We start from the raw sequence: 26,069 nt of genomic DNA on the forward strand, positions 1-26,069 counted from the left end.
CCTTCCGTCCTAAATAAATTCATGTCCAGTGTATGTTCGCTGGCCAACAAAATGTATGAGAAAAAACTTAGGCTATCCTCCCAGAAAAAGCTGGAAAACTGCCTTCTCCTAATGTTTACGGAGACCGGGCTAAGCAGCAACATCGCAGACTTGGCCATCAAGCTAGCAGACTGCACAGCCTTCTGCACTGACAAAACAGATGATGCCAGCAAGACCCACAAGGGAGGTTTGTGATGATAATGGTAATACAGCACTTAAGTAGCTACAGCGTGCCATCAGCAAATAACAGACTAAGCATCCAGACAATCGCTGTATTATAGGCAGTGATTTCATCCTTACCAACCCCAGAACTGTCTGACCTAAATTCCCACAGTATGTATCATGCACAACTAGGGGACAAAGAATACTGGACCACCTTTACATGACTCATACAAGGCTACTCCCTGCCCCCACCTTGGGCAGTCAGGTACAACAGGAGTCTCAGTGCCCGTACTTCCAAGCTCAGGAAAAGCTTCTACTCTCAAACTGTTAACCTCCTAAATTGTCTATTCACTGAAGAATGAGCTCATCTTATTCACTTCAACTATACAGTAAACCACCCTCCCCTGCCAAGAGAACCATCAATTGTCATCTGCACTATTTTACATGCACCTTATGTCTACTATGTTGACCATGCACTGCTCAGCTCCATTTCACTACTTCTGTCAGAGACTCCCTCATCTATGGAGACATGATGATATGTATATCTATTTGTATGTCTTAATATGCTTATCTGTTTCTAGCCTGTACGTTTATGTATGTCTGGATTATGCATGTATAATGTACATATGTCCAATCTATGTACATTCCCCACCTCCATCTCCCCTGTCCCTCTACGTCTCCCATGTTCTGGTAAAGCCGAAACTCCCTTTTCATTTAGATATCTGCCCTCACATTGTGTTAATAACAATAAAAAATTTTACTGAATTTTATAATTCTGTTTGTATATTGTTACTCATTGTGCAAGTTGCACTTCTGTACATACCAATTTTGCATTTGCAGTCAATTATGACGGTACAGTACTGTTTGTACACTGCAGCGTTTTGCAAATTTGTCTGAAACTTAATTTCTCATTAGTTTTAATTTTCTATTGTCTTTGAATATGCTACAGTAATGTCTGCATTTCTTTCCAGAAAGTGTCATAATCTGTTACAGTATCTGTTGTTGTCGGCAAACACAAGCAGTTCATACAAGCTCCACACACATAGAGCTGGAGACATGATGTGAACCTCCCCTTAAAAAGACATGCAGAAAATCCATCTGTGTTCCGTGTAACTGTCAATTAGGCGTATTAAACAGGTGGACTACACACTAAAATAAAAATTTATATGACTGTGCCATTGTGAATACACAAAGCCCATAAGGGGACAAGGGGGCAGAAAAAAGTAATAACTGCACTGAGTCTGATCAAAGAACAAACTACATAAACAAAGGATTCGTAATTATTATCCTGAATGACACATATGTCCAGTAAAATTTGCTTTAAGCATTAGAATATGGGGGATTAGGGGGCCTCCTAATCATCTCCTATATCTTGTGAATTCTCTCCTGTTCCTTGACCACCTTAGTCACTGTGTGGTGAGTGTACTGGCACAGAATGGCTGCCGTCGTATTTTTCAGGTGCTACACTGTGGTGGTGGTTGAAGTGGCTCCCCATTGTAAAGTACTTTGGGTGTCTTGAAAGGCATGATAGAAATCCAACATTCATTCATACAAAGCTACCTTTGCTGCAGTACTGGAGTTAAGGTTAAAACCCGAACCCGCTTTCTAGAATATTTCAGTATCAATCCGCAAATCCGTAAACACATGTTCAGGCAGGAATACCAGGAGGGTATTTCCGAAATCAAAGGAACTCAGAAACACAGATGTGAATGTAGACATGATTCCTCCCATAACATATTCAGATCAATGAACTCGTTAGTAATCATTCTGTCTGGTGTCCCAATACATAGGAAGTTAATCTAGAAGGAAGAGATGTGAACATCCAAGCAGCTAATGCAGGGCTGCCAAAATGTATTAGTTTTCATTCCAGTCCACCCAATCTATGGTTTGTTTTGTGTTAAAATTACAAGAATTAAGTCAAATGTTTGATTTTCAGAGAATTTTCTAATAAACTTCACGGACACAACAGAACTGGTAGGAATTGAGTTTTATACCCATTAGCATACAGAAATATTAAACACTGGGGTCCACACAGATCTCTATAGTGCAGTGAGAGTTGATTACAAGAGTGATTCATCTGTCATACTGTGACTGACAGTTGGCTGATATGACACAAGAAGCTGCTCATGCAGCAGCTACCTAAAATAAAAGGATGCATTACTGGATGAATTGTTTTAAAACAGAGAATGTTTAATTTGTGTAACTTTGAAATATAATGCTTTACAGTATTAAGGTTTTGGCATAGTCCATGCTTGGAAAGCTTGCATTCATGATAAGGTGATTTACTGACTGAGCCATTACAGTATGTGAAGTGTCAGAAAGGACTGTCCTTAGTATTTAATTTACAGTAAGGAATACCCAGTAATACTGACCTCAGTATCTCCATCTTACAGCGTGTAAAACCCAGTAATGCTGACTGCGGAACCTCCCGTTTAATCTCAGGATGCTGTTTCTCTGTTAAATCCGGCAGCTCATTGTCACTCAGGTCCAGCTCTCTCACATGTGGGTTGGAACTGAGAGCAGAGGCCACTGCTATACAGGATTCCCAACTCAATTTACAGCTGTTCAGTCTGGGAAAGGAAACATGATTTTAAGCATAGCAAAAGCACAACTTGCATTTCAAAGTAATTTACAGTGCGCAGTGTTTTGTGCCTCTTGGTGATCTGAGATGATATGAGAGGTGTGATAGTAAATGCTTACTGTAATCATTCAATCACTGACTGAATTAATGGATAATACCTCAAATAAATGTATTAATTAATTACCAGGAAAAAACTTTGACAGCCTATAACTGGAAGGGATTAATTCTGCCTGCTGGTTTTCACATTAACAACAGAGTGCATCACTTTCCTCCCGCAAATGTGCATTTAGGGTTCTCAGGTATGCTAAATTACCTGTTGTATGTGTCAGTGTGTGAACTGTGACTGACTGGCATTCCACCCAGGGTGTCACCCTACCTCCCATTCTGTACAGCACAGTATAGGGATCCAGGCTTCCTGTCCAGGATATGCAGTTGGAAGAAGGAGAGATGGATGGATATGAAATACATATTCTGTACTCACTTCAGTATCTCCAGTTTACAGCTGGGATCCTCCAGCACAGCAGATAGCAGTTTCACTCCTGAGTCTCCTGGGTGATTGTAGCTCAGATCCAGCTCTCTCAGGTGTGAGGGGTTTGACTTCAGAGCTGAAGTCAGGGAAGAACAGCCTTCTTCTGTGAACGTACAACCTGCCAGCCTGCAAAAATGAAATTAGAAAGGAAATCACAACATTGTATTCTACTGCTCTTTACTCGATAGTAGCTATATAATTTATCCTGTGCGACAGCTGAATGGAGCACATAGAATGGAGTATCCCATGAGCTGTTTTGGAAAACACTGGCAGTAGGTGAGTATGTGTAGATAGGAAGTAAAACGTTTACACTCCCCTATTCTACCTGTGGACTGTGAAGCCCCTGAAGAAACCTGTGCAAAAGATGACAATGAATATACTTTCAAGTTCGCACGAGATGCTTTGGGAAGCACACGCAAAAGTAAGATGATATTGGTACTCATGCAGCAGTTACCAAAGTGACACTAATATTATAATTTCACCTAAATAAATGTGATTTATGAAAATGAAACTGTGATCTATGAAACTGTGAAAGGTCCAGCCCATGAACTGATGCTAGCAAGTAATTTAACAATAATAATACAGAATAATAATGCACAATTTCCATATTTCTGAAAAAAAAAAAATGAAAAATACGTTCAAATTTACAGCTGCTTAGTGGAAAAGAAATGGCGTGAATGCAGCAGGTCAGTTGTGTGACTTGCTTTGCAATCGTTAACAAAAACACTGTATAGTATTAAAGTTTTGACACAGTTCATGCTTAGACAATTTTGTATTCCACATCAGCTGCATTATGGGTTGAAGCACTAAATACATGTGAGGGTCTTAAAATATTTGAGGCAAAAATACAACAGACCTAAACAGGAGCTTAACTCAAAGTAAATAAACTCCCCATGTGACTTATCCTTCAGCCCTTCCTCTAGACTCTCCTGTTTTGTATGTACATGTTGGGGGGCATTAAAGTTGTACTATCAAATACGCATAGTCTGTGGTTTAATTTGCATTCCAAATATCTAACAAATACTAGTTTAGTATCACATCTGTCAAGTAGGACTGACCTCAGTATTTCCAGTGTACAGTGTGGATTCTCCAGTTCTGCAAAGAGCAGCTTCATTCCAGAATCCTGCAGGTCATTGTCACTCAGGTCCAGCTCTCTCAGGTATGAGGAGTTTGATCTGAGAGTTAAAGCCAACGCTTCACAGCATGTCTTTGTGAGATTGCAACTGTTCAGTCTGAAAAAGAAAGCATTTTAAGACACAGACACATACACAATCTACCGATAACACTACTGACACAAAACAAAAAGACAAGCATTTGCTTTTAGAACAATAAGCAGCACAGCTTACATTTCAAAATGAATTATAGTGTGTAGTGCATCCTGGGAATTGTCTGCACACACCAGATGAGTCACAGGACTTGATACCAAGCATTTACTCCTTTTTGCTGTAATTTCAGCAGACAAAAAGCCATAATACAGGTCACACCACTCAATACCTATAGTCTATACCTTTGGCAGGGCCTTCATTCCTGCTGCAGTCAGGACAAACAACTCTCCCCTAGGCTGAACCACCCAGACAGCCAGTAACATAACTGCAGACTGTAACTTTTTCAAATTCCATTGTATTTATGGATATATATAAATTTTTTATTCAAGATGGTGGCGCATAGTACGCAGAGGTTTTTACGGCTACCAGAATTCTGCAATGTTTACCTTGTACTCTTTGTTCTGTCATTTTTCAAGTTTATTTGCAAGGTCAGTCAATAGAAAGTTCTTCTACAGGTGACAGGAATGTTTAAATCTCAGATCGGATTACACCCTCCCAACCACAACTGCAGAAAATTTCCTCACAAATATTCTCCACTCACTGGTCTCACAGTGGAAGGGCTGAACCCGCTGGGAGCACAAAAAGAGAATGAAGCGTGTCGGACTAAATTCTAGGCTAAGTAGCGATCCCCACAAACCTACCGTCCCAAATATATTTATGGCCAGTGTATGTTCGCTGCCCAACAAAACGGATGAGATAAAACTTAGGCTATCCTCCCACAAAAAAGATGGAAAACTGCTGTCTCATAATGTTTACGGAGACCAGGCTAAGCAGCAACATCGCAGACTTGGTCATCAAGCCAGTGAACTGCATAGCTTTCTGCACTTACAAAACAGATGATGGCAGGAAGACCTATGAAGGAGGTTTGTGTATTTATGTCAATAACTCCTTGCGAAACAATTTTGAAAATCATTTAGAAAGTGTTTTTCTGCCAATTTCAAGCTCCCTATACTTCAGCACAGACCATTTTATCTGCCTGGGGAGTTCATGGACATTACCATTGCTGCTGTTTCCATCCCCACAGATACTAATGTTAATACAGCACTTAAGTAGCTACATCGTGCCATCAGCAATTAACAGTCTAAGCATCCAGACAAAACCTGTATTACAGGCGGTGATTACAACCATACCAACCTCAGAACTGTATTACCTAAATTCCCACAGCATGTATTATGCACCACTAGGGGACAAAAACTACTAGACCACCTTTACATGACTCATACAAGGCTACTCCCTGCCCCCACCTTGGGCAGTCGGGTACAACAGGAGTCTCAGTGCCCGTACTTCCAAGCTCAGGAAAAGCTTCTACTCTCAAACTGTTAACCTCCTGAATTGTCTATTCACTGAAGAATGAGCTCATCTCATTCACCTCAACTACACAGTACACCACCCTCCCCTGCCAAGAGAACCATCGATTGCCATCTGCACTATTTTACATGCACCTTATGTCTACTATATTTACCATGCACTGCTCAGCTCCATTTCACTACTCTGTCAGATACTACCTCATCTATGGAAACATGCTGATATGTAGATCTATTTGTATTCCATAATATGCATATCTGTATGATCTAGGGACTTGGAAATCCTGCTTTGGTCGCTCACGCTAATATTCCGTGTGATGACGTCATCATTTTTTCAGCGGTGGCTACGGGGTGGGTGCGAATATGCGGTTTTCGCGGCTAGCTCTGCATTCAACTTATGAGATATCCGCCGTTTTGAATAATTTATTTATCCTTGATTTTCTTATTTTTTACCGGATCAAAATCGGTTCAGTATTCGCGGAGCAACAACAATTTGAAAACAAGGTAACTTTCACTAAATAAAAATCAAAAGAATCGTGGGGCATCGATTATTTGTGCACAGGCATATTTATTGCACCCTAAATGTGAATATTGCCAACTATTATGATGATTGATGCATGCCCACACAATACAATTGTGTGCCCACTTCTGGATGATTGAAGATTGAAGGGATTTTATGTGCTGTACGGAGGATGGATCAATGTCACGTGACCAGCGATCTGGCTCCTGATTGGTTGGACATCATGCCAGTTAATGTAGAAACCCCAAGTAAATTTTCATTTCAACATTCAACAACAAAAATCACTAAGATTGGTTAGATATTGGCAAAGTTCTGGTTGTTTAAGTGCACCATACCCTATTTACAATTTCTTACATTTATTGAATGAGGCGCAGGCTGCCCTCCGCCTATGCAAAGCGAAGTTGCTCTAAGTAGTCACAGTTTTTTCTGCAGCTCTAATTGTAATTACATTAGAACAAAAATCCCATTTCAGGCATGTTAAATCTTCAATATCTCTGGTTCTATTAAAGATATATTGACAAATGAGGTATCATTTTTTATGGTTTTTAATCTCTTTCCATTAAAATAGGTGTGAAGTTAATCAAGACAATTTGGTGAAAAATTTCCAAGTCCTTACTATATCTAGCCTGTACGTTTATGTATGTCTGGATTATGTATGTATAATGTATGTAATGCACATCGAAATCAGATATAATGTACATATGTCCAATCTATGTATATTCCCCCCCTCCATCTCGCCTGTCCCTCTACGTCTCCCATGTTCTGGTGAAGCCGCAACTCCCTTTTCATTTACATATCTGCCCTCACATTGTGTTAATAACAATAAAAAATTTTACTGAATTGTATAATTCTATTTGTATATTGTTACTCATTGTGCAAGTTGCACTTCTGTACATACCCATTTTGCATTTGCAGTCAATTATGACTGTACAGTAGTGTTTGTACAGTACAGCTTTTTGCAAATTTGTCTGAAACGTAATTTCTCATTAGTTTTAATTCTCTATTGTCTTTGAATATGCTACAGTAATGTCTGCATTTCTTTCCAGAAAGTGTCATAATCTGTTGCAGTATATGTTGTTGTCGGAAAACACAAGCAGTCCATACAAGCTCCACACACACAGAGCTGGAGACATGATGTGAACCTCCCCTTAAAAAGACATGCAGAAAATCCATCTGTTTTCTGTGTAACTGTCAATTAGGCGTATTAAACAGGTGGACTACACACTAAAATAAAAATGAATATGACTGTGCCATTGTGAATACACAGAGCCCATAAGGGGACAAGGGGGCAGAAAAAATTAATAACTCCATTGAGTCTGATCAAATACAAACTAAATAAATAATGGATTTATAATTATTAACCTAAAAGACACAGATGTCCAGTAAAATTAAAATATGGGGGATTAGGGGGCCTCCTAATCATCTCCTATATCTTGTGAAATCTCACCTGTTCCTTGACCACCTTAGTCACTGTGTGGTGAGTGTACTGACATAGAATGGCTGCCGTCGTTTTTTTCAGGTGCTACACCGTGGTCGTGGTTGAAGTGGCTCCCCATTGTAAAGTACTTTGGGTGTCTTGAAAGGCATGATATAAATGTAACATTCATTCATTCAAAGCTACCTTTGCTGCAGTACTGGAGTTAAGGTTAAAACCCGAACCCGCTTTCTAGAATATTTCAGTATCAATCCGCAAATCCCTAAACACATGTTCAGGCAGGAATAGCAGGAAGGTATTCCCGAAAACAAAGGATCTCAGAAACACGGATGTGAATGTGGATGTAAATCTTCCCATAACATGTTCAGATCAGTGAAACTGCTTCCAGTGGAGTCATTAGTAATCATTCTGCGTGGTGTCCCAATACATATGAAGTTAATCTGGAAGGGGGAGATGTGAACATCCCAAGCAGCTAATGCAGGGCTGCCAAACTGTATTAGTTTTCATTCCAGTCCACCCAATCTATGGCTTTTTTTATGTTAAAATTACAAGTATTACGTCAAATGATGAATTTTCAGAGAATTTTGGAACAAAGAACTTCACGGACACAACAGAACTGGCAGGAATTGAGTTTGACACATTAGCATACAGAAATATTATACATTGGGGTCCACACAGATCTGTACAGTGCAGTGAGAGCTGTTAACATGAGTGATTCATCTCTCATAACTGACAGTTGGCTGATATGACACAAGAAGGTGCTCATGCAGCAGCTACCTAAAATAAAAGTATGCATTACTGGATGAACTGTATTAAAACAGAGAATGTTTAATTTGCTTAACTTTGATATAAAATGCTTTCTAGTATTAAGGTGTTGGCATAGTCCATGCTTAGACAGGTTGCATTCAGGATAAGCTGATATACTGATTGAGCCATTATGTGGAGTATCAGAAAGGATTGTCCTTAGTATTTAATTTACAGTAAGGAATATCCAGTAATACTGACCTCAGTATCTCCAGTTTACAGCGTGTAAAACCCAGTAATGCTGACTGCGGAATCTCCCTTTTAATCTCTGGATGCTGTTTTTCTGTTAAACCCGGCAGCTCATTGTCACTCAGGTCCAGCTCTCTCATATGTGGGTTGGAACTGAGAGCAGAGGCCAGTGCTATACAGGATTCCCAACTCAATTTACAGCTGTTCAGTCTGGAAAAGGAAACATGATTTTAAGCATAGCAAAAGCACAACTTGCATTTCAAAATCAAGTACAGTGTGCAGTGTTCTGTGTCTCTTGGTGATTTGAGATAATATAAGAGGTGTGATAGTAAATGTTTATTGTACTCATTCGATCACTGAATGAATCAATGGATATTACCTCAAATCCTTGTATTAATTAACTACCAGGAAAAAATTTTGACAGCCCATAATTGGCAGGGAATAAGTCTGCCTGCTGGTTATCACAGAAACAGCACAGTGCATCACTTTCCTCCCACGAATGTGCATTTAGGCTTCTCAGGTATACTACATTACCTGTTGTGTGTGTCAGTGTGTGCCCTGTGACTGACTGGCATCCCACCCAGGGTGTCACCCTACCTCCCATTCTGTACAGCACAGCATAGGGATCCAGGCTCCCAGTCCAGGATAAGCATCAGGAAGAAGGACAGAAGGATGGATATAAAATGCATATTCTGTACTCACTTCAGTATCTCCAGTTTACAGCTGGGATCCTCCAGTACAGCAGAGAGCAGCTTCACTCCTGAGTCTCCTGGGTGATTGTAGCTCAGATCCAGCTCTCTCAGGTGTGAGGGGTTTGACCTCAGAGCTGAAGTCAGGGAAGAACAGCCTTCTGCTGTGAACGTACAACCTACCAGCCTGCCAAAATGAAATTAGAAAGGAAATCACAATGTTGTTTTCTACTACCCTCTTCTTGATAGTAGCTATATAATTAATCCTGTGCGACAGCCGAATAGAGCGCGTAGAATGGAGTCTTCCATGAGCTGGTTTGGAAAACACTGGCAGCAGGTGAATATGTGTAGATAGGAAGTCAAACGTTTACACTAGGAATGTAGCGGTATTGTAAATATCGCCGTGGTCGCATGACTCGATAAAACACTAGGTCTTCTGAGAAAAGTTTGCTCAGGCTAATGGAGCGAACGGGAACTACAATTCCCATCAGCCCAAGCGTCGCCATCATCCTTTGCGGTCTGTTGTCGCTACAGATCCAGTAATGCTGTAATGGGGAGTGCTGTTAGTAGCGGCGAAGGAAAAGAGATGGAAATGGTAGAACCTAAAGCGGGTTTTAAATCGGATGTGTGGAAGCATTTCGGTTTCTCTCTGAAAAGAAACGAAAAAGGAGAAAAGGTGACAGACAAAGAAAATACGGTATGCAGGCACTGCCAGACTGTGGTGTAATACAAGTCGGGGAATACGACTAACATGAGGAGCCATTTGTTAAATCATCACCCCGAAAAGTTACGTGAAGGTACGAGGAGCAAAATCCAGTCAGACCAAAAGACTATAAAAGAAGCGTTTACAGCCTCACTCCCCCACAACAGTGCGAGAGCACAAGAAATCACAAGATGCATTGGTGAATATATAGCCAAAGACCTACGGCCCTTTTCGGTGGTGGATAATGAAGGTTTTAAGAGGTTAGTAAACATGCTGGAGCCAAAGTATAAAATCCCGTCACGCCCACACTTTAGTCAAACTATTTTATCAGATCTTTACAAAGAGACAAAGCCTCAAACAAGCAGAGTACATCTCAATCACCACAGATGGGTGGACTTCACGAGCTACTCAGAGCTATGTTACCATCACAGCACATGCTATGACAAGTGAATGGGAGATAAAAACTTTTGTCCTACAGACACGGGTACTCTTTGAGTCACACACTGGACACAACATAGGCGAGGTGTTAAAATCTGCTGTTTCAGAGTGGGAGCTTGACATGATTTACAACAACAATCACCAGGGCATTGCTGTGGTTACTGACAACGCAAGAAACATGGGTGTAGCGGTGAAAGAGGCAGGTCTGTCCCTACATGTAAAGTGTTTTGCTCACACCTTAAACCTTGCGTCCCAGGCAGGTTTGAAGGTAAACCGTGTCAGTCGTCTGCTTGGCAGAGTGAGGTGTGTAGCAGCGTTTTTTCACCGCAGTTCAACTGCAACAGCTGTGCTGACCTCCAAGCAGCAAATGTTAAACCTGCCAGTACATAAACTGATAATGGATGTAGTAACTAGGTGGAACAGCTCCCTTGACATGATTGAGCGCTACCTGGAGCAACAACAGGCAATTGCTGCAGCCCTACTGAGTTCTGAAGTCAGGCGCAATGCACATGAAATAGACACTCTAGACGCAGCTGACCTCGGAGATGCTGAGGACATCGTTAAACTTCTCACACCCTTGAAAAAAGCAACCACTGTGCTGTGCGACGAATCTCGACCAACAATCTCTCTTATCATGCCTCTCAAACACATGATTCAAGTGAGCATGGCACCGTGCGATGTAGACTCAAACACCGTCTCTCAAATGAAGGCAGCAATACTGAATGATTTGGCAGACCGTTACCAAGGGGAGCAAGCAGAGTTTCTGTATGAGAGCAGTGCGTTGGACCCCCGGTTCCGGGCCCTCCCCCATCTGAATAACAGCGAAACTGATGTAATTTTCAACAGGCTCAAGTTAAAAGCAAAACAGATTCAGAACCAGGTATTTGTTTAAAAATACTTTGTGTGTGTGCCTTTTTTTTTTTTTTAGAGTAACCAATATTTACAAAAATTGTGTGCGTGTCTAACATTTTAAATTTTTGTAACTCTGCTTGCTTCTGCAGAACCCTAGTGAAGAGGAAGGTGCAGCACCAGGCAGCCATGAACATGTAGCTGGACACTCAAAAACTGATCTGCCACAAAAAGCACATGCTGTGGGAGGTGTCTCTCCTCCATCCAAAAAGACTGCTCTTGAAGATCTCCTTGGGGATTCTTTTAGTCAAGGGGACAGCAGAACACAGCACACTGCTCAGATTGATGCAGACATTGACTTGTACCGCAAAGAGACCTCTATCTCACTCATGGCTTGTCCTCTCGAGTGGTGGAAAGACAATGCACAACGTTACCCACTGCTGTCAACCTTGGCCAAGTCATATCTCTCTGTCCCAGCAACCTCAGTCCCAAGTGAGAGGGTGTTTTCTGTTGCAGGGGACATTGTAAATGCCCAAAGATCCCAGCTTTTACCAGATAATGTTGATATGCTAATTTTCCTTAAAAAAACCTAAATCTGTCTGAATAAGTGAGTGAATGAGGTGAGTGTTCTCAAATACTCATTCAGCACATGGGCCAGCTGCAATACGTTGTCATGACCTGCTCGTCGGCTCCTGCTGTGTGCCACGCCCCCTGCTTACCCACGTGTGTTTCCCGGATTGTACCCAGCTGTGTCTGCTTATTTTCAATCAGTCCTGTGTATTTCAGTCCGTGTCTTACCTGAGTCCATGGTCTGTCATTGATGTTAGTCGGCGTCAGATGTGTTCAGTCCTGAGTTTCCCCATTAAACCCCCGTATACCCTGAATCCTGCCTGTTTGCCTGCTTTCCACTCGTTCGCCGACCTGTGCGATCACCCGCGTCCAGCAATAGCGTGACAGAATGACAGACCAAGACAAAGCAGCTTCCGTAACTGTGGAAGACTATGGCGGTTACGTCGACCAGCTGCTATTCTGGGTAGCCCAGCCCGGCATTCGGGAGGATGCCCCGGCATGGAGACGAGTGAGCCGGAACTGGGATCTCCTAGACCAGCTGTTCCTCGAGGGGGGCGCGCACCTCGCGAAAGAGGTGCGTGACAATTTCCGACAGCTGGCCGAGCTCCGGGAGGAGCGCTACGTCGCGCCTAGCGAGCCGGGGACGATCCTCTCTCCGTCCGTCTTCGCGGACGTCGTGCCGCCTCCCGCCACCGGCGTGCGCCGGAGGAGGAAGAGACCGACGATCGCCCTGGGGGCGAGCACCCTCGTCCTTGCGTCTCTCCCTGGAAGTGATCGGGAGCGCTTCCCGATCACCGCGAGGGTCCCCGGCGTTGCTAAGCTGCCTCCTCGGGCAGCTTCCCCGGTCCGGAGAACTCGCCGGGCCGCTGCGATCGCCTGGTCGGAGGAGCTCCCTCCGCTACTGCCCGCGGACCCCGCTCCCGTGCGGCCGCTACTGCCCGCGGACCCCGCTCCCGTGCGGCCGCTACTGCCCGCGGACCCCGCTCCCGTGCGGCCGCCGCCGCCCGCGGACCCCGCTCCCGTGCGGCCGCCTCTGCCCGAGGATCCCTCTCCCGTGCGGCCGCCTCTGCCCGAGGATCCCTCTCCCGTGCGGCCGCCTGCACAGCCGCCTGCGCAGCCGCCGGCGCAGCCGTCGCAGCCGCCTTCACCTGTGCAGCTCCCCCTGCCTGCAGCTCCAGGGCAGGCGCCCCCACTGCAGCAGCCTGCAGCTCCAGGGCAGGCGCCCCCACTGCAGCAGCCTGCAGCTCCCGGGCCGGCGCCCCCACTGCAGCAGCCTGCAGCTCCCGGGCTGGCGCCCCCACAGCCTGCAGCTCCTGTCCCTGACCGCGCTCCTGTCCCTGACCGCGCTCCTGTCCCTGACCGCACTGCAGCAGCTCCAGAGGCGCCCCCTCCGCCTGCAGCAGCTCCAGAGGCGCCCCCTCCGCCTGCAGCAGCTCCAGAGGCGCCCCCTCCGCCTGCAGCAGCTCCAGAGGCGCCCCCTCCGCCTGCTGACCCTGTCCCTGCTCCTGACCGTGCCCCAGTTCCTGTCGCCCTAGTCCCCGAGGTGGTCCCGGAGGACTCCATCGTGGCTCCTCCCTCTTCGGAGGTGGAGGAGCTGGAATGGGACCCCTCGGGGATCACACTCGTGAGTCCTTTGTCCTCGCCCCGGCGAGCCCGGCCGCGGGGCTTCTTGTCCGTGTCCCATAAGGGGAGGGGACATAGATGCCAGGCTAGGGTCCCTCCCTACCTGCCCCCTGGCTCGCCCTCCGTCGCTTGCGCTGGGGCTCGGGGGGCACCTGCGGTTCCTGGCCCTCCGGGTCGGCTGTCGGCTGCGGGTCCCCCTCCGATGCCTCGTCGCCCTGCCTCGCTCCCCCCTCCGGTGCCTGGTCAGTTGCCTGGGGGCTCCCCGACGGCGGCTCCTCGGTCGCCTGCGGGGCCCCCACCTTCGGCTCGTCGGAGGACGTCGCCCCACTCGCCTTGCCTTCGCCCAGGCCCCTTTCAGCTCCCTCGTCCCCTTCCCTGGTGCTCCCTCCTGCTCCCTCCCTGGCCCCTCCGCGGGTCCCTCGCCCTGCCTCCTCGGCCCCTCCGAGGACCCCTCCGGCTCCGGCCTCCCGGCCGCCTGCGACCCCTCCGGCTGCCTCCTGTCGCCCGCTGGGTCTCCCTCGGGCTCCCCTTTACTCCCCCTCCTTCTCGCCCTGTGCCCCTGCCTTTGTCCCTCCTGTCTCTGTCCCGCCTGCTTTTGTTCCTCGCCCGTCTGTTCCGCCCTTTCGTGTTCCTGGTTTACCGTTCCCTCCTTGCACTCCCGCTCCTAGTGTCCCGCTTGTCCCTCCTGTTTCTCCCTTTCTGATATATCTCTCCGCTTTCCCAAAGTTATGTCAGCTCCTGTCTTACGTTCTGTCTCAAGCCCTGTTTTGTGCCTCAGTCCTGTTTCCCGTCTCTCGTTGATTGGTTCTGTTTTTTTTGCTCCAGGTCCCGGTTCCCGTGTCCCGTCTGTCGCCTCCTCCCTGGCGCGCCCGGTGACGCGCGCCTTTGGGGGGGGGTTCTGTCATGACCTGCTCATCGGCTCCTCCTGTGTGCCATGCCCCCTGCTTACGCACGTGTGTTTCCCGGATTGTACCCAGCTGTGTCTGCTTATTTTCAATCAGTCCTGTGTATTTCAGTCTGTGTCTTACCTGAGTCCATGGTCTGTCATTGATGTTAGTCGGCGTCAGATGTGTCCTGAGTTTCCCCATTAAACCCCCGTATACCCTGAATCCTGCCTGTTTGCCTGCATTCCGCTCGTTCGCCGACCTGTGCGATCACCCGCGTCCAGCAATAGCGTGACATACGTATGCTGCTATTTTTATTTTTTCTGAGTTTTCAAGAATACTAAATTGCAACTTTAATATTTTTGTTATTAAAATTGAAAAATTGAAGTTCCTGTCAAAGTTTACAGATAGATGGCTAATTTGTTTGCCATTGATGTTCAGTGTTCATGTGAACTGTTTAATAAACACTTCTGGCACTTTTTTCAAGTCTCTTCATTAGTTTTGTTTTTCCTGTAAATTATTCAATAAATACCGTACCATGCCATTCATACCGAGGTATTACCGTACCGTGAAGTTTTGATACCGTTACATCCCTAGTTTACGCTCCCCTATTCTAGCTATGGACTGTGAAGCCCCTGAAGAAACCTATGCAAAAGATGACAATGAAAATAATTTCAAGTTCGCACGAGATGCTTTGGCAAGCACACGCAAAAGTAAGATGATATTGGTACTCATGCAGCAGTTACCAAAGTGACACTAATATTATAATTTCACATAAGTAAATGTGATTTATGAAATTCACTGTAAAATATAAAGGTTTTGACACAAAACATGCTTCGCAACCGTTAACAAAAACACCATATAATATTAAAGTTTGGACACAGTTCATGCTTAGACAATTTTGTATTCTCCATCAGCTGTATTATGGGTTGAGTCACTAAATACATGTGAGGGTCTTAAAATATTTGAGGCATGAATACAACAGACCTAAACAGGGGCTTAACTCAAAGTAAATAAACTCCCCAAGTGGCTTATCCTTCAGCCCTTCCTCTAGACTCTCCTGTTTTGTATGTACATGTTGGGGGACATTCAAGTTGTACTATCAAATACCCATAGTCTGTGGTTTAATTTGCATTCCAAATATCTAAGAAATACTAGTTTAGTATTTCACCCGTCATATAGGACTGACCTCAGTATTTCCAGTGTACAGTGTGGATTCTCCAGTTCTGCAAAGAGCAGCTTCATTCCAGAATCCTGCAGGTCATTGTCACTCAGGTCCAGCTCTCTCAGGTATGAGGAGTTTGATCTGAGAGTTAAAGCCAACGCTTCACAGCATGTCTTTGTGAGATTGCAACTGTTCAGTCTGAAAAAGAAAGCATTTTAAGACACAGACACATACACAATCTACCGATAACACCACTGAAACAAAACAAAAAGACAAGCATTTGCTTTTAGAACAATAAGCAGCACAGCTTACATTTCAAAATGAATTATAGTGTGCAGTGCATCCTGGGAATTGTCTGCACACACCAGATGAGTCACAGGACTTGATACCAAGCATTTACTCCTTTTTGCTGTAATTTTAGCATACAAAAAGCCATAATACCGCTCACACCACTTAAAACCTATAGTCTATACCTTTGGCTGGGCCTTCATTCCTGCTGCAGTCAGGACAAACAACTCTCCCCTAGGCTGAACCACCCAGACAGCCAGTAACATACCTGCAGACTGTAACTTTTTCACATTCCATTGTGTTTATGGATATATATTTTTTTTCAAGATGGGGGCACATTAGTACGCAGTGGCTTTTACGGCTACCAGAACTCTGCAATGTTTACCTTGTTTTCATTATTATATTATTCTCAAGTCTATTTGCAAGCTCAGTCAATAGAAAAATCTTCTACAGGCAACAGGAACATTTAAATCTCAGATCGGATAACACCCTCCCAACCACAATTATGAAAATTTCCCCACCGACATTCTCCGCTCACCGGTCTCGCAGTGGAAGTGCTGACCCCGCTGGGAGCACAAAAAGAGAATCAAGCGAGCCGGACTAAACGCTAGGCTAAGTAGCGATCCCCACAAACCTTCCATCCCAAGTATATTCATGCCAGGTGTATGTTCGCTGGCCAACAAAATGTATGAGATAAAACTTAGGCTATCTTCCCAGAAAAAGCTGGAAAACTGCTGTCTCATAATCTTTACGGACACCGGGCTAAGCAGCAACATCGCAGACTTGGCCATCAAGCCAGCGAACTGTACAGCCTTCTGCACTGACAAAACAGATGATGGCAGCAAGACCCATGAAGGAGGTTTGTGTATTTATGTCAATAACTCCTTGTGCAACAATTTTGAAAATCATTAGAAAGTGTTGCTCTGCCAATTTCGAGCTGCTTATACTAAAGCACAGACCCTTTTATCTGCCTGGGGAGTTCATGGCCGTTACCATTGCTGCTGTTTCCATCCCCACAGATACTAATGTTAATACAGCACTTAAGTAGCTACAGCGTGCCATCAGCAATTAACAGACAAAGTATCCTGACGATGCCTGTATTATAGGTGGTGATTTCAGAAATACCAACCTCAGAACTGTCTTACCTAAATTTCCACATCATGCATCGTGTACCACCAGGGGACAAAGAATACTGGACCACCTTTACATGACTCATATAAGGCTACTCCCTACCCGCACCTTGGGCAGTCGGGTACAGCAGGAGTCTCAGTGCCCGTACTTCCAAGCTCAGGAACAGCTTCTCCTTTCAAGCTGTTAACCTCCTAAATTGTCTATTCACTGAAGAATGAGCTCATCTCATTCACCTCAACTACACAGTACACCACCCTCCCCTGCCAAGAGAACCATCGATTGCCATCTGCACTATTTTACATGCACCTTATGTCTACTATATTTACCATGCACTGCTCAGCTCCATTTCACTACTTCTGTCAGAGACTCCCTCATCTCTGGAGACATGATGATATGTATATCTATTTGTATTTCTTAATATGCGTATCTGTATCTAGCCTGTACGTTTATGTATGTCTGGATTATGTATGTATAATGTATGTAAAGCACGTCTAAATCATGTATAATGTACATATGTCCAATCTATGTACATTCCCCACCTGCAGCTCCCCTGTCCCCCTACGTCTGCCATGTTCTGGTGTAGCTGCAACTCCATTTTCATTTACACATGTGCCTACAAATTGTGTTAACGACAATAAAAATTGAAATGAATTGAATAATTCTATTTGTCTATCATTGCTCATTGCGTAAGTTGCACTTCTGTAGACATCTATTTTGCATTTGTGATCAATTATTACTGTACAGTACTGTTTGTACACCACAGCGTTTTGCACATTTGTCTGAAACTTAATTTCTCATTGATTTTAATTATCTATTGGCTTTTTTATCTTTCATTATGCTACTAAAATGCCAGCATTTCTCTCCAGAAAGTAAATGTCATTATCTGTTATCTGTTGCTGTTGGCAAACACAAGCAATCTGTACAAGCTCCACACACACAGAGCTGGAGAGAAGATGTGAACCTCCCCTTAAAAAGACATGCAGAAAATCCATCTGTGTTCTGTGTAACTGTCAATTAGGCGTATTAAACAGGTGGACTACATACTAAAATAAAAATTAATATGACTGTGCCATTGTGAATACACAGAGCCCATAAGGGGACAAGGGGGCAGAAAAAAAGTAATAACTGCACTGAGTCTGATCAAAGAACAAACTGTATAAATAATGGATTCATAATTATGAACCTAAATAATACAGATGTCCAGTAAAATTAAAATATGGGGGATTAGGGGCCTCCGAATCATCTCCTATATCTAACTGGTGAATTCTCTCCTGTTCCTTGACCACCTTAGTCACTGTGTGGTGGTTGAAGTGGCTCTCTATTGTTACTGGAAAGTACTTTGGGTGTCTTGAAAGGCATGATATGAACGTAACATTCATTCATTTAAAGCTAATTTTACTGCAGTACTGGAGTTAAGATTTAAACCTGAACCCGCTTTCTAGAATATTTCAGTATCAACCCGCAAATCCCTAACCACATGTTCAGGCATGAATACCAGGAAGGTATTCCTGAAAACAAAGGATCTCAGAAACACGGATGTGAAAGTGGATGTGAAACTTCCCATAACATGTTCAGATCAGTGAAACTGCTTCCAGTGGAGTCATTAGTTATCATTCTGCCTGGTGTCCCAATACATAGGAAGTTGATCTGGAAGGGGGAGATGTGAACATCCCAAGCAGCTAATGCAGGGCTGCCAAACTGTATTAGTTTTAATTCCAGTCCACCCAATCAATGGCTTGTTTTATGTTAAAATTACAAGTACAAGGTCAAATGATGAATTTTCAGAGAATTTTCTAATAAACTTCACAGACACAACAGAACTGACAGGAATTGAGTGTTAGACTCATTAGCATACAGAAATGATAAACACTGGGGTCCACACAGATCGGTACAGTGCAGTGAGAGCTGATTGCAGGAGTGATTAATCTATCATAACTGACAGTTGGCTGATATGACACAAGAAGCTGCTCATGCAGCAGCTACCTAAAATAAAAGGATACATTACTGGATGAATTGTTTATTAAACGGAGAATGTTTAATTTGTGTAACTTTGATACGTAATGCTTTACAGTATTAAGATATTGGCATAGTCCATGCTTAGACAGCTTGTATTCATGATAAGCTGATTTACTGATTGAGCCATTATGTGGAGCGTCAGAAAGAACTGTCCTTAGTACTATATTTACAGTAAGGAATACCCAGTAATACTGACCTCAGTATCTTCAGTTTACAACGTGTAAAACCCAGTAATGCTGACTGCGGAATCTCCCGTTTAATCTTTGGATGCTGTTTCTCTGTTAAATCCGGCAGCTCATTGTCACTCAGGTCCAGCTCTCTCACATGTGGGTTTGAACTGAGAGCAGAAGCCAGTGCTATACAGGATTCCCAACTCAATTTACAGCTGTTCAGTCTGGAACAAGAAATATGATTTTAAGCATAGCAAAAGCAAACTTGCATTTTAAAATAAATCACAGTGTGCAGTGTTCTGTGCCTCTTGGTCCTTCGAGATGATATAAGAGGTGTGACAGTAAATGTTTACTGTAATCATTCGATCACTGACTGAATCAGTGGATCTTACCTCAAATCTTTTCATTAAGTAATTACCAAGAAAAAACTTTGACAGCCCATAATTGGCAAGGATTAAGTCAGTATGCTGGTTATCACAGAAACAGCAGAGTGAATCACTTTCCTCCTACTCATGTACATTTAGGCTTCTCAGGTATGCTAAATTACCTGTTGTGTGTGTCAGTGTATGAACTGTTAATGACTGGCATTCCACCCAGGGTGTCACCCTACCTCCCATTCTGTACAGCACAGCATAGGTATCCAGGCTCTCTGTCCAGGATAAGCATTTGGAAGAAGGAGAGATGGATGGATTTAAAATGCATATTCTGTACTCACTTCAGTATCTCCAGTTTACAGCTGGGATCCTCCAGTACAGCAGAGAGCAGCTTCACTCCTGAGTCTCCTGGGTGATTGTAGCTCAGATCCAGCTCTCTCAGGTGTGAGGGGTTTGACCTCAGAGCTGAAGTCAGGGAAGAACAGCCTTCTTCTGTGAACGTACAACCTGCCAGCCTGCCAAAATGAAATTTGAAAGGAAATCACAACATTGTATTCTACTGCTCTCTTCTCGATAGTAGCTATATAATTTATCCTGTGCGACAGCTGAATAGAGCGCGTAGAATGGAGTCTTCCATGAGCTGGTTTGGAAAACACTGGCAGCAGGTGAATCTGTGTAGATAGGATGTCAAACCTTTACACTCCCCTATTCTACCTATGGACTGTGAAGCCCCTGAAGAAACCTGTGCAAAAGATGACAATGAACATAGTCTCACGTTCGCACGAGATGCTTTGGCAAGCACAAGCAAAAGTAAGATGATATTGGTACTCATGCAGCAGTTACCCAAATTAAACTAACATTATAATTCAACCTAAGTAAATGTGATTTATGAAAATGAAATTGTGATCCATGAAACTGTGATGGGTCAAGCCCATGCACTGACGATAGCAAGTAATTTAACAATAAGTGAGAATAATAATGCACAATATCCTTATTGCTGAAAAAAAGATATGAAAAATAAGTTTAAATTTATAGTTGCTTAGTGGGAATGAAATGGTGTGAACTGCTTCACTTGTTTGACTTGCCTCGCAACCTTGACATTAACATTAACATAAACACTGTATAGTATTAAAGTTTGGACACAGTTCATGCTTAGACAATTTGTATTCTCCATCAGCTGCATTATGGGTTGAGTCACTAAATACATGTGAGGGTCTTAAAATACTTGAGTCCTAAATAAAAGAGACCTAAACAGGAATTTAACTCAAAGTAAATAAACTCCTCATGTGGTTTATCCTTCAGCCCTTCCTCTAGACTCTCCTGTTTTGTACGTACATGTTGGGGGGCATTCAAGTTGTATTATCAAATACCCATAGTCTGTGGCTTAATCTGTGTTCCAAATATATAAGAAATACTAGTTTAGTATTACACCTGTCATATAGGACTGACCTCAGTATTTCCAGTGTACAGTGTGGATTCTCCAGTTCTGCAAAGAGCAGCTTCATTCCAGAATCCTGCAGGTCATTGTCACTCAGGTCCAGCTCTCTCAGGTACGAGGAGTTTGATCTGAGAGTTAAAGCCAACGCTTCACAGCATGTCTCTGTGAGATTGCAGCTGTTCAGTCTGAAAAAGAAAACATTTTAAGACACAGACACATACACAATCTACCGATAACACTACTGACACAAAACAAAAAGACAAGCATTTGTTTATAGAATAATAAGCAGCACAGCCTACATTTCAAAATGAATTATAGTGTGCAGTGCATCCTGGGAATTGTCTGCACACACCGGATAAGTCACAGGACTTGATACGAAGCATTTACTGCTTTTTGCTGTAATTTTATCAGACAAAAAGCCATAATACAGGTCACATACCTTTGGCAGGGCCTTCATTCCTGCTGCGGTTAGGACTAACAACACACAGTCACATACTTGCAGACCATACATTTTTCACATTGTATTGTATTTATGGTTATATATATATTTTTTTTCAAGATCGGGCGCATAGTATGCAAAGGCTTATACAGCTACCAGAACCCTGCAATGTTTACATTGTTTTCTTTATTCTGTAATTTTCAAGTTTATTTGCAAGCTCAGACATGCTGATATGTATATCTATGTATATTTCTTAATATGCGTATCTGTATCTAGCATGTACGTTTATGTATGTCTGGATTATGTATGTATAATGTATGTAAAGCACATCTAAATCATGTATAATGTACATATGTCCAATCTATGTACATTCCCCCCCTCCATCTCCCCTGTCCCTCTACGTCTCCCATGTTCTGGTGAAGCCGTAACTCCCTTTTCATTTACACATGTGCCCCTACATTGTATTAATGACAGTAAAAACATTTAACTGAAGTAATATTAATAGTAACTGATACTCTATTGATCCCTATGGGGAAATTGTCTTTACGCCTCCTTAAGCTTGCAATCTGAAAAGTAAGCTGTCTGTGGCGGGCAGCCGCCTGTAGCAGCGTACAGGGAGCTGGGGGTTAAGGGTCTTGCTCAAGGAGCCGCAGGCGTGCTGAGGTTGGGTATGAACTGGGGACCTTCTGATAACAGACACGGTGGCTTAGCCCACTGATCCACAACCTGCCCCTAAGACATATTTTGCACATATCTGACATTTCTCTGAGACTTAATTTCTCGTTAATTTAATTTTCCTTTGGCTTTTTTGTATTTCGATATGCTACTGTAATGCCAGCATTTCTCTCCAGAAAGTAAGCAGTCCATACAAGCTCCACACACACAGAGCTGGAGAGAAGATGTGAACCTCCCCTTAAAACGACATGCAGAAAATCCATCTGTGTTCTGTGTAACTGTCAATTAGGCGTATTAAACAGGTGGATTACATACTAAAATAAAAATTAATATGACTGTGCCATTGTGAATACACAGAGCCCATAAGGGGACAAGGGGGCAGAAAAAAAGTAATAACTGCACTGAGTCTGATCAAAGAACAAACTGTATAAATAATGGATTCAAAATTATTATTATTTTTTTTTTTTTTCCCCTTTGTCCTGTCCGGCAGCTTTAGTAAGCAGAATTATGATCTGAATGCACTGCTGTGCCAAACATGTTTGCTTTACCATGAGGAGCTCTATAAACTCTGCATAGGCCCTGTCACGATCGGCGTCTGCGGGTGGGGCGCACGGACGGGGCGAGCGGGCAGGAAGCAGGCGAGCAGGCAGAATCAGGGCAAACGGGGATTTATTGGTACAATGAGGACTAGGGAACATCTCACGCTGACTGACATCAATGACGGACAAAGGACTCAGGTAAGACACGGACTGAAATACACAGGACTGATTGAAAATAATCAGACACAGCTGGGTACAATCGGGAAAGAACACGTGGGTAATCCGGGGGCGTGGCACACAGGAGGAGCCGACGAGCCGGGCATGACAGGCCCCTCATGTTGATCGATTTCTTTTTATTTTTTAATTTATTTAATTTTTCACACATGTAAAAACATTGCAGTGGGTGAGCTGGCCTTAGAGAAGGGACATATTGAGAGGGGGGAAAGAAGAAGGAAAAAAGGAGTGGATAGATTCAGAAAGGAGTAAACAAAATTAAAGCGTGCAGACAGCAACACAACTATACAAGCATATAAAATCTTAGAGTGTGCTTGGATGGGTGCATGCAAATACAGTATATTTACATGTGTGCTCAATTGTGTAGGCAAGATGCAGGCTAGTGTGCGTGTGCTGCGTGCGTGTGTTGCGTGTGTATGTTGTGTGCGTGTGTTTACAACATGGAATGTACTAAATAGCAAAGGTGGGAGGCCGCAACATTTACATTTACATTTACAGGATTTGGCAGACGCCCTTAGCCAGAGCGACTTACTTAAGTGCTTTGAGACTCTGCGATGAATTTCCGATGCTAGCTCAATAAGGACCAAAGCTATGAATACCATCTGTCTGAAAACTCCGTTGAGAAGTGCAGAATTTTTTTATTTTTTTTTTATAAACACACACACACACCAGAGCCGAGCCGAGTAAGAGTACAGAAGTACTACATCAGGTATTTCTGAAAAATGAATGTTTTGAGTCGTCGCTTGAAGACATTCAAGGATTGAACCAACCACACCCCACAAGAGCCAGAAGTCGGCGGAGACAGACCCTGGAGGCCCAGGACGTCCACAGCCCCCAAAGAGCATGGGAGAGTCGAGGCCCCATGTCCTAATGATAGCCACGCCCCCGCCCCAGCCAGGGGGAGGAGGGAGGTCCCAGACGCAGCCCCCACAGCCAAAAGGGCATGAGCCCCAGAGAACCAGAGACAACAGGCAGCTGACCCCGTGAGGGTGTGGCCGCTCCCGTACGAGCCAAGGCCAGGGCCTCTAGGACCCCAGGCGGCCGGGTGCGACCAGCCCCCGGTAGAGAGCCCCATCCATGCCGGCGAGGCCCGAGCCCCCCCCGGGCCACCACCCCAAAATAAGGGGCCAGCAACCATGCCCAGGAGATCAACCGCACCCAGGATGGAGCAGCAAGCCCCGGACCCAGGCCCCCGCCATCCACACAGACACTCCGCAAACACACCTCTCAGCCATGCACATAGACCATACACACATCCCCACAACATACACAGACACCCACACACAGAGACAGAAAGACATAGGCCCATTCACTCTGGACTGCCCTCCGATGTGCAGGAGAACGGATGCAACCCCCAGCACCAGCCGCCACCCCAGGGCACCGCCCGCCGAGCTACCACCCAAGTGCCCCCCCCACCCCCGGCGGAGAGCAGGGGTGTAGGAAGACCCGCCCACTCTCCTCCCCCATGTGCCTGTGTGAGAGGTAGAGTATTGGATGCGTGTGGAGATGTATGAAATTGTATGTAGTGTAGGGGATGAGTATGGCTGTTGAGAAACTAAGATGAATTTAAAATTGCTGGGGGAAGCGTAGAGGAGCGCTGCTTGTGAACAGCTATCCTCCACATCTCCCCCCCATCAAACCCTCAATGTATATGGTGTGAGTAAAATTGGGGGGTGGCAGCAGCACAGAGGCGAGTGATACCACCAGCCTCTGAGTGGTGCCCCTGCCCCCCAAGGTCCTGTGTGTATACTGGTATGTGATGATTAAAGTGCAATTAAAACAGGGGGAGGTAGAAGGCCGCGCAGTACAGTGAGTAAGGCCAAGAAAATGGCCCTCCCCACCGCAGTATGCACGGCATACACCCCCCCCCCCCCAGGTCCTACATGTGTGCGTGGCATATTGTAAATGAGTGGGGAGAGGGGCTGGGATTCATAACGCCAGGGGGCAGATTGCTCACGCCCTGGCAAAAGAGAGCCAGCTAATCAGCTGGCTCAGTAGGCACTCCAGGCCCCCACCGCCGCACGGGAAGGAGTGGACCCAGGGCCCCCGGCGACCACACCCCAGGGCACCGCCAGCGGCAAAAGCCACCCCCGCCCCACCCACCCTGAAGGGCAGTCCGTACTCAACTTTGTCATTCACTCGACAACAAAAAAACGTGGCAGACTTGCCCAGGTCCGAGACCAGCCACCCTCAACACTGTGCAGGCCGGACGCCCCAACACGGACCGACTCCCCCTCTGCACCAGTGTACAAGACCATATTGCATGCATGTAGTTCTCCACAAAGTTACCTGAGCAGTGGGTACATACTTTAGGTTTGAGTGTATAAGGCCCATTTGGAACATCCTTTGTCTTGTGTAGTGTATTCTATGGAGAGTTTTGTATTGTACAAGTTGCAAGTTAGGATTTTTAGTTATTTTGAAAGAGCTTAAACATATTTGATTCCAAATGTTTTGCTCTGAAGCAATGGATAGATCTTGCTCCCATTTTGAGGTTGGGAGGGAAATTGAGTCATCTATTTTTGACAGTAACTTATACAATTTTGATAGTAATTTGGGGAAGGAGAGGTTTAAAATTTCAAGTACCCATGGAGGTATTTCTAAATTATTTACCTAAATCACGTAGACGTCCAGTAAAATCCGCTTTAAGCATTAAAATATGGGGGATTAGGGGGCCTCCAAATCATCTCCTATATCTAACTGGTGAATTCTCTCCTGTTCCTTGACCACCTTAGTCACTGTGTGGTGAGTGTACTGGCACAGAATGGCTCTTCTCGCATCATCCAGGTGCTACACTGTGGTGGTGCTTGAAGTGGCTCCCCATTGTTACTGTAAAGTACTTTGGGTGTCTTGAAAGGCATGATATAAATGTAACATTCATTCATTCAAAGGTAACTTTGCTGCAGTACTGGAGTTAAGGTTAAAACCCGAACCCGCTTTCTGGAATATTTCAGTATCA

The 26,069-nt window shown here is 44.5% G+C and overlaps 1 protein-coding gene across 1 annotated transcript in view; it reads right to left on the reverse strand.

Annotated features, from left to right (window-relative positions):
- Positions 1-26,069, reverse strand: part of LOC125723773 (uncharacterized) — a 269,293-nt gene that overhangs the window by 144,285 nt on the left and 98,939 nt on the right. Inside the window, exons 34-42 of the mRNA XM_049000508.1 lie at positions 21,238-21,411; positions 20,130-20,303; positions 19,441-19,638; positions 15,834-16,007; positions 9,591-9,764; positions 8,901-9,098; positions 4,370-4,543; positions 3,264-3,437; positions 2,574-2,771 (exon numbers count right to left, since the gene is read on the reverse strand). Coding sequence (XP_048856465.1) covers positions 2,574-2,771; positions 3,264-3,437; positions 4,370-4,543; positions 8,901-9,098; positions 9,591-9,764; positions 15,834-16,007; positions 19,441-19,638; positions 20,130-20,303; positions 21,238-21,411 — 1,638 coding nt within the window. The remainder of the gene's footprint in view (positions 1-2,573; positions 2,772-3,263; positions 3,438-4,369; positions 4,544-8,900; positions 9,099-9,590; positions 9,765-15,833; positions 16,008-19,440; positions 19,639-20,129; positions 20,304-21,237; positions 21,412-26,069) is intronic.

The sequence above is a fragment of the Brienomyrus brachyistius genome, unplaced genomic scaffold, assembly GCF_023856365.1.
Source record: "Brienomyrus brachyistius isolate T26 unplaced genomic scaffold, BBRACH_0.4 scaffold51, whole genome shotgun sequence".
NCBI classification, from domain to species: Eukaryota; Metazoa; Chordata; class Actinopteri; order Osteoglossiformes; family Mormyridae; genus Brienomyrus; species Brienomyrus brachyistius.